Below are 15,797 nucleotides of genomic sequence, written 5' to 3' on the forward strand. Positions count from 1 at the left end.
TGGGGAAAACATGGAACTATCTGATCTCAAGGGATATGCATAGTATTATTTAATTTAGCCATTAAAATAAGTATTTCACACGCTGATGCATGGAAACAAATGTACAAAATGACAACAGTTGAAAAATATCTAATAATAAAAACAAAAAAATGCATACCCAGTTATAAAAAACAATGTGAAAAAATGTTCTATGAGCATGTAAATAGAAACAAAGGATAAAAAAGGAATTTGTTTAAAAAAACAGACAATAATATAAATAGGATTTTAAACATGTGAAATAGTTTTCTATGTACACACACAACCTTGCACTTTAAGAATGCTTTCAAGAACAAACTGGTGTTATTTAGCTCCTTTTATTCTAGAGTTCCACGCCTTAGAGGAGATCTGCCTTTACGTGTAAATAACTCAGGGTATTCCTCTTCTCCTCTCTCCTCTGTTTCATTCTTAATTGCCAATAACATAAAGCTGATGTACTTCTTGTAAATTACTTGCTGCATTTATTGAAAAGGGGGTTTTATGTTCTCTTTTCCTAATTTTAAAACCAAATGAATGGAACATGTTCTATTTCCTCACTTTTTAAAAAGTGGCTTTTTTCCCCCTCCTTGTAACTCTTGATTGAATTCTTTCAATGGGTCGGTGGCCCTTGATAGAATTTTTTAAAATTCTCCTATCCTGTTTTATATGATTCTATTTGGTGTATTATAAAAAGAAACTCTGGAAGCAGACATTAAAAGTCTGCATCAGGGGCAGGGGGATCCTCTACTTTCATGTCACCCTTAGCCCTTCCAGACATTCAAAGGGATTTTATAATGTTTATTCTGAAAACTTCCAACTTCATTTTCCCTAAATACCACCTGCATTAAAAGCAATGTTTTGTCTCCTCCACAGCTCTGAAAAAACAGCCCAAAATTAGCAGGGCAAAGCAGATAAAAAAATGAGCACTGGTGATAAAGGCAGTCAAAGTAAAAAGAGGAACTGCCACTAAAGCCAGGATAATCACCCCCAGATCCTCTCCAATACACAACCTACTGACTCTAGTTGGAAATTAAAAGCCCTAAGATTCAGAGGCAAAGTATGCTGGGCACAAGGACTTCGACTAATTTCCTTAATGATGCCACCAAGAGTTTGGTGAATTGAATCCCATGAACATTTATTGTATCAGTGTGGCTTCGCATTTAGCTTAAACACAATTAATTGTAGCCTGACTACATTCTTCTCTGAATCCTTTTGCTGTTCTAAAATTCAACAGCTGCTGCTCTCAGGCTGCTAGTGAGAGAAAGTAATAGACTTAGTAATATTTAGATTGAAACTCTGATTCTTTGAAAGACTTGACTTTTGCAGTTTAAAACTCTATCCAACAAATAAGAAAAAGAACGAAAACCTGCTAAGACTGAGGCGCTAACACAGAAGTGTGGAGAAATCAAATTTTAAAAAGCCACTGTGTCTTTTGGTGCAATTTCAACATAGAGTTTTGTTCATTTGATCATTAATTTTTGGCAGGGGTGTAGTATAAGAGTTGAGTTTTCAGATAAAAAAAAATTGTAGATAAAGATGTGGATAAGGCTAAAAGACTGAGGAATGCATTAGCCATGAAATCAGAAATTAGGATTCAAGTGTCTTTGGCTATGTGGGAATGGATAATGGGAAAAAAATTCACATGGTATCTTTGGATTATAGTATGAGAAATCACGGTTCATCAGGGAAAGGAACTTTTTTATTTTTTTTTTAATTTTTTTTATTGATTGTTCAAAACATTACAGAGCTCATGATATATCATCTTTCATACATTAGACTCAATTGGGTTTTGAACTCCCATTTTTACCCCAAATACAGATTGCAGAATCACATCTGTTACATACTCACATTATTACATAACGGCATATTAGTGACTGTTGTATTCTGCTACCTTTCCTATCCCCTACTATCCCCCCTCCCCTCCCCTCCCCTCCCCTCCCATCTTCCCTCTCTACCTCCTCTGCTGTTGTTCAATTCTCTCCCCTTCCCCCCCTTGCCCCTCATAAACTCTTATAATTCTGTGTATCATTGAAGGTCTCCTACCATTTCCATAAGCTTTCCCTTCTCTCTCCCGAAAGGAACTTTTAATAAGTGCTATTGGGCAAATGGTTAAAACTCATTCCAGATGAGTTGAGGATTCAGAAAATTTTAATCATGAAAAGTGATAAGAAAATGGAATGAAATATTTATACTAGAAAATTTTATTGACACCAAAGCAAAAGAATGAATATCAACCATGCAAGATGAATATGACCAAATAAAAATAAAGTACATTATTCGGGCACAGTGTCACACGCCTAGAAGTCCCAGCTACTTGGGAAGGAAGCTAAGGTGAGAGAATCTCTTGAGCCCAGGAGTTCAAGGTCAACCTGGGTACATAGCAAGACCCTTCTCAAAACAATTTTAAAGCCATTTTTTCATTTTAAAAAGAAAATCCATTTAAAATGAAGTGTATTTTAAAACTACAAAGCTTACAAGGAATGCAATACAGAAAAAAGAAGTCATAATTTAATAGAAAACTAACTTAATATAGAAAATAATAAAGTTCTGTTACAACCTTATAGCTGATATTAGTTTCCTCTGGAAAAATGGCTAAAAGATATTTAAAATGTACTTTTAAAAGCATATTAGGCCACTTAAAACTATTTTGTTTTACCTATATTATAAAAAGAAACAAAGCTTTAAACAGCTGAAAAGATTTCTTTTTGTTACATGTTCCTAAAAGCATTAGATTTTAAATGTTATTTTAACATTGTAACATAAAACTAAGGGAGACATACACAGACATATAATTAACTCAGCATTTCAAAAATCATGAATATCTGTATCTTTACTCTAAATATAGTAGATAGTACTAGGCTTTTAAGACGACTAATTAGAAGTCATAAAAAAGCGGTTTCAATATGGAAAAATTATAGAAAAAGTAGAAAAAATATAGCTGAAGAGGTAAAGCCAGCAGAGAAGTTGAAATTTTTTACAAAAATGTTGGTCAAAGGGTATAAAATTTCAGTTAGACAGGAGGAATAAATTCAAGAGATCTATTGTACAACATGGTAACTATGATTAATAACAATGTCTCATTTTGAAAATTGCTGAGAGTAAATTTTTAAGTGCTTTTGCCACAAAAATAAGTATGAAATATGTTAATTAGCTCAATTTAGACAAAATGTATATATATTTAAAAACATCTTGCTGCATATGATAAATATATACAACTTTTAAATTATTTATTTTTTTTCTTTTTAGTTATATAGACCACCTGGATATAACCTAACATAATCACAAAAGCAATGAACACACCCTACTGTGGTTCAGTCACCAGCATTCCCCCCTACTCCTACTCCCCTCCCTCCACTCCAGTGATCCCTTTTCAGTCCATTTACAATTTACTTTTTTTTTTTAATCAGTATGTCCTGTAGATACACCTGATGCTGGGACCCACCATGCCACATCTATGTTTGGTCAGATTCATTCCACTGTACTTCATTTCCCTGTCCCTTCTTCCTCTTCCTCCATCCTCTTTTTGTCAATTAAAATAAATCACTCATCTGAAAGTTTACCTAATATTGAAGGAAATGTTTCAATGTCATGAATACACCGAAAAACAAGACGAGCAGGTATGATTGCCTGAAAATGAACTCTATTTTGTTAAGTAGGAAGAATGGACAGATACAACACAGGTAACAAGCTTCAGAACTCACAGAAATGAGCAATATTTGAGGATATTTGTGGATGAGTGTCATTCTCTCAAAACAGCTTCTTCTCAAATGTTTTAAAATTCATCAACAGTTAAATAAATTCTAATCTGTTTGTAAAGGACTAAACTCTACCCATCAAAAGTGAAAAAAGGACAAATGTGTGGCCTGTTCTGGGAGAGGTGAACTGTAGCAAGACTGCTAAAATACAGATAGAACACAAATATATATTTTTTGGCAAAAAATGATGAGGATACAAAGAGATTATGGAGTTGTATAGAGAATTGGTATTTTGTGTGGGAAGATACTGCCTTGTTTTCCTTTAAGGTGTTTAGTTATAGGATAAAATTACATGTAAAATAAATGCATTAAATGTAAAAAGTGAAAAATAACTTTGATAGTATCATTTTGAGGGATATGTGAAACATTAAAATATTCAATTGATTTTATTTGTATTCAAATTTGATCATTTATAATACATAGTATTAAAATCATCAAAGTAAAAAAATAAATAAATAAATAAAATCATCAAAGTAAAAAAAAAAAAGAAAAAGTCACAGTCTCTTCAACCATTTTCTGCTTGTTTCCCCTCATCCCCTCCAAAGTTAGCCCCTTAACCTGTGTTTCAATTATTTTCTGTTATCCCCTCCAGCAATCTGTCACTCTTCCACACACACTTTGCTCTTGCCCTGATCATCCACATTGTTTTTTTTTTTTTTTTTAAGTCTACCATTTTGGACGAATCTACAGGCCAAATCTACCTTCCCAACATATTATATTCACTAAAAACAGTGCACACTTAGATTAAATAGAAGTTAAAATCATTATGTAAAAACTGTCAAAGGCAATTTCAATACTGACAGAAGCTACAAGCAGAGATAATTAATGTGGACATGCTTTAAAAAAAATCAAGACTGGTCCCGGGTTCAATTCCCAGCATCAAAATTAATTAATTAATTAGTTAGTTAATTAAGACTCTTAAAGATAGGAAATGAAGACTTACATTTAAAGAACAGGGCTGTTGGTGTTGCTCAGGGGTAGAGTGCTTACCTGATATGCACAAGGCCCCGAGTTCAATCCCCAATACCACTTAAAATTTTAAAAGTAAGATAAAGAGTAAAGAGCACACTTTAAAGTGTTTTCCTGTTGGCTAGGATCAAGGAAAATTGTAGGTATATTGTATTTCTAGAGGAAGTCTTCAACATACTCTGATCAAACGCATTAATTTTATAGATGAAGACACTGAGGCCCAGGGCCTTGTGAGCCACGGCTAACATCAATTGAGCCCACACTTTGCACCAAGTAAGTGCTTTACATACAACCCCATGCACAAACCTCAGTACAATCCCCATTCAATAGTTTAGGAAATGAACTGAAAACAGTTAAGTACTTTCCCAAAAGTAGCACGGGACAAGCTGCATAAAATTCAGGACCCACTGTAAAATAAACAGTGGGATTCCTTGATCCAAAATTATCAAGAATTTCAAGATAGTGACGGCAGACCATTAAACCAAGAGCAGGGTCCTTCTGAGTCCCTGGCCTCATGGGGCGCACAGGTCATGTGCTCACAAAGTCAATGCTGGATATACAGTTAATAAAAGTTGTACAACTGGAAGTTAATGGCAATTCCCTCATACCTTCAAGTCTTTACGTACACACCCACAACATTATTCTGTATCTTGGGGAATTTAAGGGATCAGCTTACCCAAGGTCACACCGTTGGTTTGCAACAGAGATAAAATCTGAAAGCAGGGAGCTTGACTCCAGTTGCCCATGGCCACAAAAGAGCCTTTTGCGCCCTGTGCTTCTTCCAGGTGATTGAGATCAGCTGGTTATGGGCAACTGGAGAGGAGCAGCTGTCACCATCACAGCTGAATTGGCTCATGGCTGCTGGTTGGCCCAGCCCTGCCCACCACCTGCTCTATAACTCTAAAAAAAGCTTTTGTACTGCCTAGGCTTCTGGGCGGGGTGGGGAGAAAGAGGGACTAGGAGATGGGGGTGAGGGTGTTCTTCCCATCCCTTCCCTATTGTTTGCCTCCCCAGTCCTCTATGGGAGGAATCTGGACACATATCTTTAAAAAGTTCACTTGTTCTGACGTACAATCTTGGGTAATGACCACTGATTTAGTCTACTAAGGGGAGGAATGAAAGATTCACCATAGAAATTATGCTAGACTTGGAGAAAAACATACCACAGTTTAGAATTCTAGCACCAACATGTGATGTCAGACTCTGGACATGTTGGTTCACTTCATTGAGCCTCAATTGCCCTGTCTATAAACTGAAGCTATACCATCAATTTTCCTGTGTTGCAAAATAGGCTTAGATCCACTGCACTGTGCCACACACACACACACACACACACACACACACACACACATATATATATATATATATATATATATATATATATATACTCATGAAGCTTTGAAAAGAGAGAAAGAATCTCTGTGCACAATAGTTGCTTCAAAAAAACTTGTATTTTCTATTTTAGGAAGCATCTCCTTAACATACTCAATTTGTAAGAGCAACAAATCCCTAACCCCAGTACCTGTTTCAACTCCAACTCTCTCAAAACAGATGTGCTTGAAAATCCTTCCTTGTTCTCCTACCTCAACTCAATAAAAAATTCCTTAAGAAACTAATAATTCAGGGCTGGGGTTGTGGCTCAGAGGTAGAGCGCTTGCCTAGCATGTGTGAGAAACTGTGTTCGATCCTCAGCACCACATAAAAATAAAATAAAAGTATTGTGTCCACCTACAACTAAAAAATATTTATGTCTTTTAAAAAGAAACTAACAATTCAATCCAAGTGAACAATCCAAATAATGAGTAAAGAATCCCCAGGGTGGCTCTGAGATACCACTTTGGAGAACAATTTATTGTGATACAAGCTCTTCCCCCAACCAGGGAATTGTCTAATCTATGTCCTCACCTTCCTTAATGAGAAGGAAGGAAGGAAGGAAGGAAGGAAGGAAGGAAGGAAGGAAGGAAGGAAGGAAGGAAGGAGGGAGGGAGGGAGGGAGGGAGGGAGGGGGGGAGGGAGGGGGGAGGGAGGGAGGGGGAGGGGGGATGGATGGGGAGGGGAGGGAGGGGGAGGGGGGAGGGAGGGAGGGAGGGAGGGGGAGGGGGAGGGAGGGAGGGAGGGAGGGGGAGGGGGAGGGAGGGAGGGAGGGAGGGAGGGGGAGGGAGGGAGGGAGGGAGGGGAGGGGGGGAGGGAGGGAGGGGGAGGGGGGGAGGGAGGGAGGGGGAGGGGGGAGGGAGGGAGGGGGAGGGGGAGGGAGGGAGGGGGAGGGAGGGGGAGGGGGGAGGGAGGGAGGGGGAGGGGGGAGGGAGGGAGGCAGGCAGGCTGGCTTGCTTCTGTTCAAGTTGTGTTTTTTCCTATTTTTCTCAGATAACAAAATTAACCTAAGTACACCTTCCTGCCTTACTTTTTCTTGAATCTCAGATTCCATAAAACAACCCTCTCCCCAAGGAGAACAAATTGGCAAGATCAAGTTTACCTTCACTGCTAAAACAAAGTGCTGCCTACTGCTCTGTCATAACCTCTGAAAATGCCTTGATATTTATTGTGACAGCAAAACACTTTACTGTAAAAATATTTATATACATAGAAAACCCTGAAGAAAACACAAAAATATTAAGAGCTGCTGGGTTAGAGGTATATGAGTACTTGGTAATTTACTTCCACATGCCTAACATCAAATAGAAAGTTAAAAGTAGTTCTTTTGCACAGATGACTGGAAACTAAAAGCTTTCAAAACTGTCACTTTGTAATGACATCATCCTTGTCTCTATTTCAGAAGTCTTTACTATTAGTGGCCATCTCCATTCCCTTTGTCTGTTCTCATATTTAGCAACTCTCCAGGAATATCTGACAGCAATGACCACTTCACCCTGGAAACCACCACTTCTTGTGGATTTTTCTAACATTATTCCTTGACCACTCCTAGGCTAGCTTCTGTTGGGGTTCTGTTACCAACCAGCTTTTTCACTTTAGGCATGGTTCTCACACTTTAGTCTGCATCAGAATCCCCAGGAGGGCTTGTTTAAACAGAGTACTGGGCCCTAATCCCAGAGTTTCTCCACTGGTTTTATGGTGGGATTCTAGAATTTTCCTTTCTAACAGTCCCCAAGTGATGCTGCCACACTTTGAGAGCTAGTGATTTAGTTAAAATAGAGCTGAACCAGATTAGACCTGAATTTCTGAAACTTGGCATTACTGACATTTTGGGCTATATAACTCTTTGTTGGTGGGGGCTGTCCTGTGCACTGTAGGGTGTTTCATATCATCTTTAACCTTTACCTACTATATGCCAATAGTTGCCCTTAGCCATTTATGACAACAAAAAATATCCAGCAGAGGCAAATCACCCCTGGTTAAGAATCCCTGAGTTAGACTCACAATCAAGCCCTCTTTCACATAGTCTCATCAGAATCTTGGGATCTTCTTTCACTTCTTTTTTTTTTTTTATACACCCATCATTGGTGTGTCAAGTGAGAAGTAAGATCTGTCCTCTAAGCATCAAATAAGCACTATCTGGGAAACATCCTATGGAAAGAGTCTGAAATTTTAAATCAAGTCAAGGTGGGTCACTTCACTTCCACCTCTTTTAATCGTTGAGTGACTCTGATCAAATGCTTATACTCTCAGAGCCTTAGTGTCCTCATCTTTAAGTGAATTTAATAACATCAGCCTCATAAGGTTGTTGTGGAGCTAAACATGCTGTATTTAGCATTCCAGTGTTACTCAATAAAAGTTTCCTTTCAACACAGCACCCCTGGCAAGAGTAGGAATTATTCAGGAAAATGGACTGAAAGATCAGGTCACAGAAGGTCAATAAAAGCAAGGAGAATTACATAGATAGCCAAAGATGAAATTAAAATTTCTGTTGTTGTTGATATTAAAACTTGACATGTTATATTTATACTAAACTAGAAATACAGACAGGTCCACCCAAGAGAAATGAAATCACAATTCCACCAAAATACATGTAGACAAATGTTTGTAGCAAGTAAGAGCAAAAAGAGTGGAAATAACACAAATTTCCATAAACAAAATGTGATCTATCCATATGATGGAATATTACTAAGAAATAAAAAGGAATGAAATACTGATACATGCTATCTTATGGATGGACCATAAAAACTTTATGCTAAGTGAAGGAAGTCAGACACAAAAGACCACATACTTTATGTTCCATTTATATGAAATATCCAGAATAGGCAAATCTACAGAGACAAAATAGACTGATGTTTGGCTGGGACCAGAGATTGACTACTAATGGGTAGGGAGTTTCTTTTTGGTAACACACAAACGTTCAGCAATTCATGCAAATATACTTAAAACCATCAAATTATATATTTTAAATGAGTGAGTTCTATGATATGTGAATTATATCTTAATAAAGCTGTTAAAAAGAGATACAGAGAATAAAAGAACAGCTAGAGAAATGGCAAAAATATTAATTATTTTCTCTTATATTCTCTTTGTGTAGCCCACTCCAAGGACTGCTGATACCAACCAAAGAGAAATCGTCTCGTGATAAAGTGTCTCTGGCGCTGGCAATGGCATGAGTTCACAGGAATTCCAGAGATATCAGTGAGGGGAAATCAAGAGGCAAGTATGTGTAGAAGCAAAGGTTATATGCTCTAGAGGAGTGCTTCTTAAACTATAAGGTGGCATCTTCTTCTCACAAGATTGCTGTGGCTTTAAAATGAAAGAATGTACTGATAGACACTTTGTAATCAGTAATGTGCCATATGAATGTTATAAAATCAAGTTAAACATTTCTGAGAAGGTGTGGGGGGTCATTCTGAGAGGTGGAAGGAAAATGAAAGGAAGGTTTTCTTTTTCCTTCTGCTTAAGGAAAGGTTTAAGAAATGATCAGAAGGGCTGGGGATGTGGCTCAAGTGGTAGTGCACTCACCTGGCACGCGTGGGGCACTGGGTTTGATCCTCAGCACCACATAAAAATAAAATAAACATGTTGTGTCCACTGAAAACTAAAAAAATAAATATTTTAAAAAATTATCTCTCTCTAACAAAAAAAAAGAAAGAAAGAAAGAAAAAAAAATGATCAGCCACTTCACCTCAATGAACCAGTGTCTTGAACTCTCTCTGTTAGAAACATCTGGCATTTTTTTATAATTTTACAATCTTAGATTGCTTTAAAACTCATAAAATAGAAAAGTCACATGTAGACAGCTGAGAACTTATTCAGCAAAGGGATTTGGGTGTGGAAAAAGTATGGACTCTGAGGGAAAAATCCTGGGGCTGAGGCCAAGATCTCACAGTTGCTGAGCTTTGTCTTTAGTGAATTCCTCAGTGTTTCTTCATATTTGATATAGTGGGGAAAATATATCTTGCCTGTGTCACGAGGATCCACTGAGCTGATACGGTGATAACATTTTTGTCATCCTCTGGATTGATTGCCTCACGATTTTTTTATTGCATACATCTGTCAGCAGAAAAGCATTTGTGTATGCACTCTCATATATGTACAACTATACTACTATTATGCACAACATGAAACATATTAAAATCAGAAGGAGAAAGCATGAGATAAAAACAAATGGAATATTAGAATTTCTATGGTCGATGAGAAATAATCTTAAATTAACTAAAACTGATAACTATACTAGAGTTGTGTAAGAGAAGCTCTCTATTCCTAAGAAATACACAATCATTTGAAGGTAAAGAATCATGAGATATATAGCTTTACCCCCAAGTGGCTCAGAAGATTATATGTGTGTGTATACACACACACACACACACACACACACACACACACACACACATATGCACATGAATGCCAGATTATGAAAATAATAATGCAAATAGGATAAAATACTAGTAATAGGTGGATCTGGGTAAAGGGTATGCAGAAAATGTTGGCAAATTTTCTCTAAGTTTAAAATTCTTTCCAAATCCCCCCTGCTTTTTAATTACAAGACCTAGTCATTAACTTGGTACTTCCAGAATGGCAGACTAAAGACCATGGCAGATTCTCTCCCCAGCAAAGCAAAAATTTAACTGGTAAAAATTATTTTAAAATTATTTAAGTCTCTGGGGCTTTTACTAAGGGCATACAGAAAATGGAGAATCACACACTTGAGAAACTCTATTCAATCTCAGCAAGAACACTGAGCATGGTTTGCATCTGAGCTACAATCTACTTCTTTTTTTAACTTTGATTTTATTTTTTTATAAATACACGACAGCAGTGGAATGCATTACAATTCTTATTACACATATACAGCACAGTTTTTCATATCTCTGTATATAAAGTATGTTCACGCCAATTTATATCTTTATACATGTACGTTTTTTGAATTGCAATTCTTAATACACATATATACCACAATTTTTTCATATCTCTCATCACTTCCCCATTGTGTTATATACTCCATCCTGGATAGCCAAGAAGATGTGGGATCATTCCCTCCCCCTGTTCCTAGTCTAAAGCTATAGTTTCACACCAAGATGGACAGGCTGCTGGTGTTTCTCATCCTTATCCACTGCCCCATTGTTGCAGAGTTATATCCCAGGCAGACAGGCAGGTACAGCCCAGAAGACCAAACCTCCCTTCCACCACCCAGCACAGCCTGCACCCCTAGGGTAGAAACTCTACTCCAAGTGCAGCAGGCCAAGAACCCTGATCATGGTCACCCCCTCTGTCCTGGGGCAGAGGCTAAAACACTTTTTATCATTTAAAAAACACTCAACAAAACAGATATATAACTCCCTCAACCAGATTAAAACCTATTTGAAAAACCAGAGTTAACATCATAATTAATAGCAAAGGACTGGATACTAAAATCAGGAACAAGACAAGAAGTACAATCTTACATCTTTTATTCAGTACTGTACTGGAAGTTCTAGCCAGAGCGAATAGGCAGGAAAAATAAATAAAAGGCATCCAGATCGGAAAGTAAGTAAAACTATCTCTAAATACAGATGGCATGATCTTGTATATAGAATATACTTACAAATTCACTAAAAAATATTAGAATAAATGAGTTCAGTAAGGCTGCATTTTATAAGGCCAATATACCAAAAATCCATACATTTTCATACACTAGCAATGAACCTGAAATGTCATTAAGAAAACAATTATGTTTAAGATAATCATCAAAAATAATAAAATACTTAGGAATAAATTTCACAGAAAAAGTACAAAATTTGCACTGTGAGAACTGCAAAACACTGATAAATTAAAGAAGAGCTGCATTAAATGGAAAGATATCTCATGACAGACAATAACAAGTGTTGGCAAGAGTGATGCAAAACTGGAACCCTTAAACAATGTTGGTGGAAATGTAAAATACTGCAGCTGCTTTGGAAAACAATTTGGCAGTTCCTCAAATATTAAAGAGTTATCCTATGACTGAAAATTCCACTCCTAGGTATACTGCCAAGAGAAATGAAACCCTGTCCACTTAAATCTTATACATGAGTATTCAGAGTAGCATTATTAACAAGAGCCAAAAAGTGGAAATACCCCAAGTGTCTATCAAATGATGAATGAATAAATAAAATGTGCTGTAGTCACAGAACTGAATATTATTCATCCACAAAATGGATGAAATATTGTTACCTACTATAGTAGGTAGTGGATGAACTCCGAAAAAAATGAAGCTGAATAAAACAGGCAGTCAGACATGACCAGACATTCTATGATTTCATTTACAGGATATTTCCAGAATAGACAAATCTATAGAGACAAGAAGTAGAGTAGTTGTATCCTAGGGCTAGGGCAGGTATTGTGGAAATAGGAATTGACTGCTAATGGGTACAGTTTCATTCAGGGTAATAAACATGTTCTTAACTTAGATTGTGGTGATGGTTGTACAATTCTAAATATGATACAAACCATTTTAAATTATACATTTTAAATGGGGGAACTGCATAATATGTAAATTACACTTAAATAAAGTTTATTTCAAAATGTAAAATAAACAAATCAATTAAAAACAGAAATCCATAGACTAGATTTAAATAGCAAGATTTTACTGACTATATACTGCCTACAAAAAGCCCACTTTAAAAATAATGACACAAATAAATTCAAAGTAAAAGGCTGGGAAAGGGCACAGCATACTAACACTAATCAAGAAGACTGAAAAGGCTTCATTAACATCAAAATAGATTATAGAGCAAAGACTATTTCCAGGAATAAAAAAAGTCATAGCATGATATTAAAAGGAACAATTTATCAAGTGTTTCTAATAAACCTGAATGTGAAAGCACCTAACAAACAGGCTTCAAATATAGGCAGAAAACACTGGTAAAACTGTAAGCAGAAGTGAATAAATCCATAACATAATTATAGCTAAAAATTTCAACACCATTCTCATAACATTTCATAGAACAAATAGAAAATCAGAAAGGATGCAGAAAACTTGAAAAATATTAGCACACAACTGGACCTTAGTGACATTTATAGAACACCCCACCCAAAAGAAGCAGAATGTATTTTCTTTTCAAGTACATACAGAACACAGTAAAACAGACTATATTCTGGACCACAAAACAAGTCTGTTCCATTTTTCCTGAATAAATTTGAAAGAATTCAAATCATATGCAGTAAGTTTTTAGTCAAAGCAGCATTAAATAAGAAATTACTGATAGAAAGAAAACTGCAAATCCCCAAAATATTGGAAACCACTAACAAGCTTCAAACTAACCCATGAATGAAAGAAACAACTAAAAGGAAATTTAGAAACTATTCTGAACTGAATTAAAATGAATACATACCACATCAAAAACTATGGGACACTGCTTAAGCAGTACTTGAAGGGAAATTTATACCACTAAACTCCTATTTTGAAAAGAAGAAACGGTCTCAAACAAATGCCTCAGCTTTTCACAGAAAGAGATTTATAGAAGAAGATCAAGTGAAACCCACCATAAGAAAGAAAGAGAAAATATTAAAGATAAGAATAGAAATCAATGAGACAGAAAAAATAAAGAAAATCAAAGAAATGATAACCTGATTCTGTGAGAAGATCAATACAATATACCAACCTCTAATCAAATAGAATAGGGAAAAATGAGAAAAGATGAAACACCACTATCAGAAATGAGAAAGGGGATATCATTATACATTCCACAAATTTTACAAATATAAGAAAATACTGTGAAGAATTTATCACAATAAATTTGAAAACACAGATGAAATGGGCAAATTTTTTTCAAGACACAAACTACCCGTGCAGATTAAACAAGAAATATATAACATGAATACAATATGTCTATGAAAGAAAATTAATTTGTAGTTGAAAACATTCCCCTGAAGAAAATTTCAAGTCCAGCTGGCTTCACTAGGGAATTATGCCAAACAACTAAGGAAGAAATAATACCAGTTCTACCAAACTCAGAAAACTGAAGATGAAGGAATTCTTCTCCACCCATTTTTGAGGCCAGTATTTCTATGATATCAAAACCTGGCAAAGATATGTTTAGAAAAGAAAATCAAAGACAAATAGCACTTATAAACTGCACATAAAACACTCTTAACACAATTTTAGCAAGATCATCCGGCAGGATCCATCACTGGAATGTAAGGCTGATATAACATTTGAAATTAAATACAATCCACCATACTACATGATTTTTAACAAACTGTATGATCACTGCAATAGATACAGAAAAAAACAGTTGATGATGTTAGTTCTGCCTATCCATGAACAGGGTATATTTTTCCATCTTCTAAGATCTTCTTCTACTTCTCTCTTTAGGGTTCTGTAGTTTTCATTGTATAAATCTTTCACCTCTTTTGTTAGGTTGATTCCCAAGTATTTTATTTTATTTTTTTTGAGGATATTGTGAATGGAGTGGTTTTCCTTATTTCCATTTCAGAGGTTTTGTTGCTGATATTCAGGAATGCCTTTGATTTATACGTGTTGATTTTATAACCTGCCACTTTGCTGAATTCATTTATTAACTCTAGAAGCTTCTTTGTAGACTCTTTTGGGTCTGTTAAGTACATTATCATGCCATCCGCAAACAGCGATAATTTAATTTCTTCTTTTCCTATTTTTATGCCTTTAATCTTTTGTCTGTCTAATTGCTCTGGCTAGTACTTCGAGAACTAAATTGAATAGAAGTGGTGATAGAGGGCATCCCTGTCTTGTTCCAGATTTTAGAGGGAATGCCTTCAGTTTTTCTCCGTTTAGGATGATGCTAGCCTGAGGCTTAGCATAGATAGCTTTTACAATGTCGAGGTAAGTTCCTGTTATCCCTAGTTTTTCTAGTGTTTTGAACATAAAGGGATGCTGTACTTTGTCAAATGCTTTTTCTGCATCCATCGAGATGATCATATGGTTCTTATCTTTAAGTCTATCGATGTGGTGAATAGCATTTATTGATTTCCGTATATTGAACCAGCCTTGCATCCCAGGAATGAATCCTACTTGATCATGGTGCACAAGTTTTCTGATATGTTTTTGTATTCGATTCGCCAGAATTTTATTGAGAATTTTTGCATCCAAGTTCATTAGAGATATTGGTCTGTAGTTTTCTTTCTTTGAAGTATCTTTGTCTGGTTTTGGGATCAAAGTGATGTTGGCCTCATATAATGAATTTGGAAGAGCTCCTTCTTTTTCTGTTTCTTGAAATAGCTTGAAAAGTATTGGTATTAATTCTTCTTTGAAGGTTTTGTAGAACTCCGCTGTATACCCATCCGGTCCAGGGCTTTTCTTGGTTGGTAGTCTTTTGATGGCTTCTTCTATTTCTTCTTTTGTTATTGGTCTGTTTAAATTGTGTGTGTCTTCCTGTCTCAATCTGGGCAAATCATATGCCTTAAGAAATTTATCGATATCTTCACTATCTTCTATTTTATTGGAATATAGGGTTTCAAAATACTTTCTAATTATCTTCTGTATTTCTGTAGTGTCTGTTGTGATATTGCCTTTTTCATCCCGTATGTTAGTAATTTGAGTTCTCTCTCTTCTTCTTTTCGTTAGCATGGCTAAGGGCTTGTCTATCTTATTTATTTTTTCAAAGAACCAACTTTTAGTTTTATCAATTTTTTCAATGGTTTCTTTTGTTTCAATTTCGTTGATTTCTGCTCTAATTTTAATTA

At 35.9% G+C, this 15,797-nt stretch overlaps 1 protein-coding gene across 3 annotated transcripts in view; it reads right to left on the minus strand.

Annotated features, from left to right (window-relative positions):
* Nucleotides 1-15,797, minus strand: part of CLCN5 (chloride voltage-gated channel 5) — a 168,601-nt gene that overhangs the window by 107,770 nt on the left and 45,034 nt on the right. The window contains exon 1 of one of the 3 annotated variants that reach the window (XM_081276760.1): nucleotides 5,416-5,490. The exons of the other annotated variants lie outside the window; for them this stretch is intronic. Coding sequence (XP_081132886.1) covers nucleotides 5,416-5,485 — 70 coding nt within the window. The 5' untranslated portion in view covers nucleotides 5,486-5,490. Of the gene's footprint in view, nucleotides 1-5,415; nucleotides 5,491-15,797 lie in introns of those variants that run through there. 3 annotated transcript variants of the gene reach the window in all.

Source organism: Spermophilus citellus (genome assembly GCF_964194105.1).
Source record: "Spermophilus citellus genome assembly, chromosome: X".
NCBI lineage: Eukaryota > Metazoa > Chordata > Mammalia > Rodentia > Sciuridae > Spermophilus > Spermophilus citellus.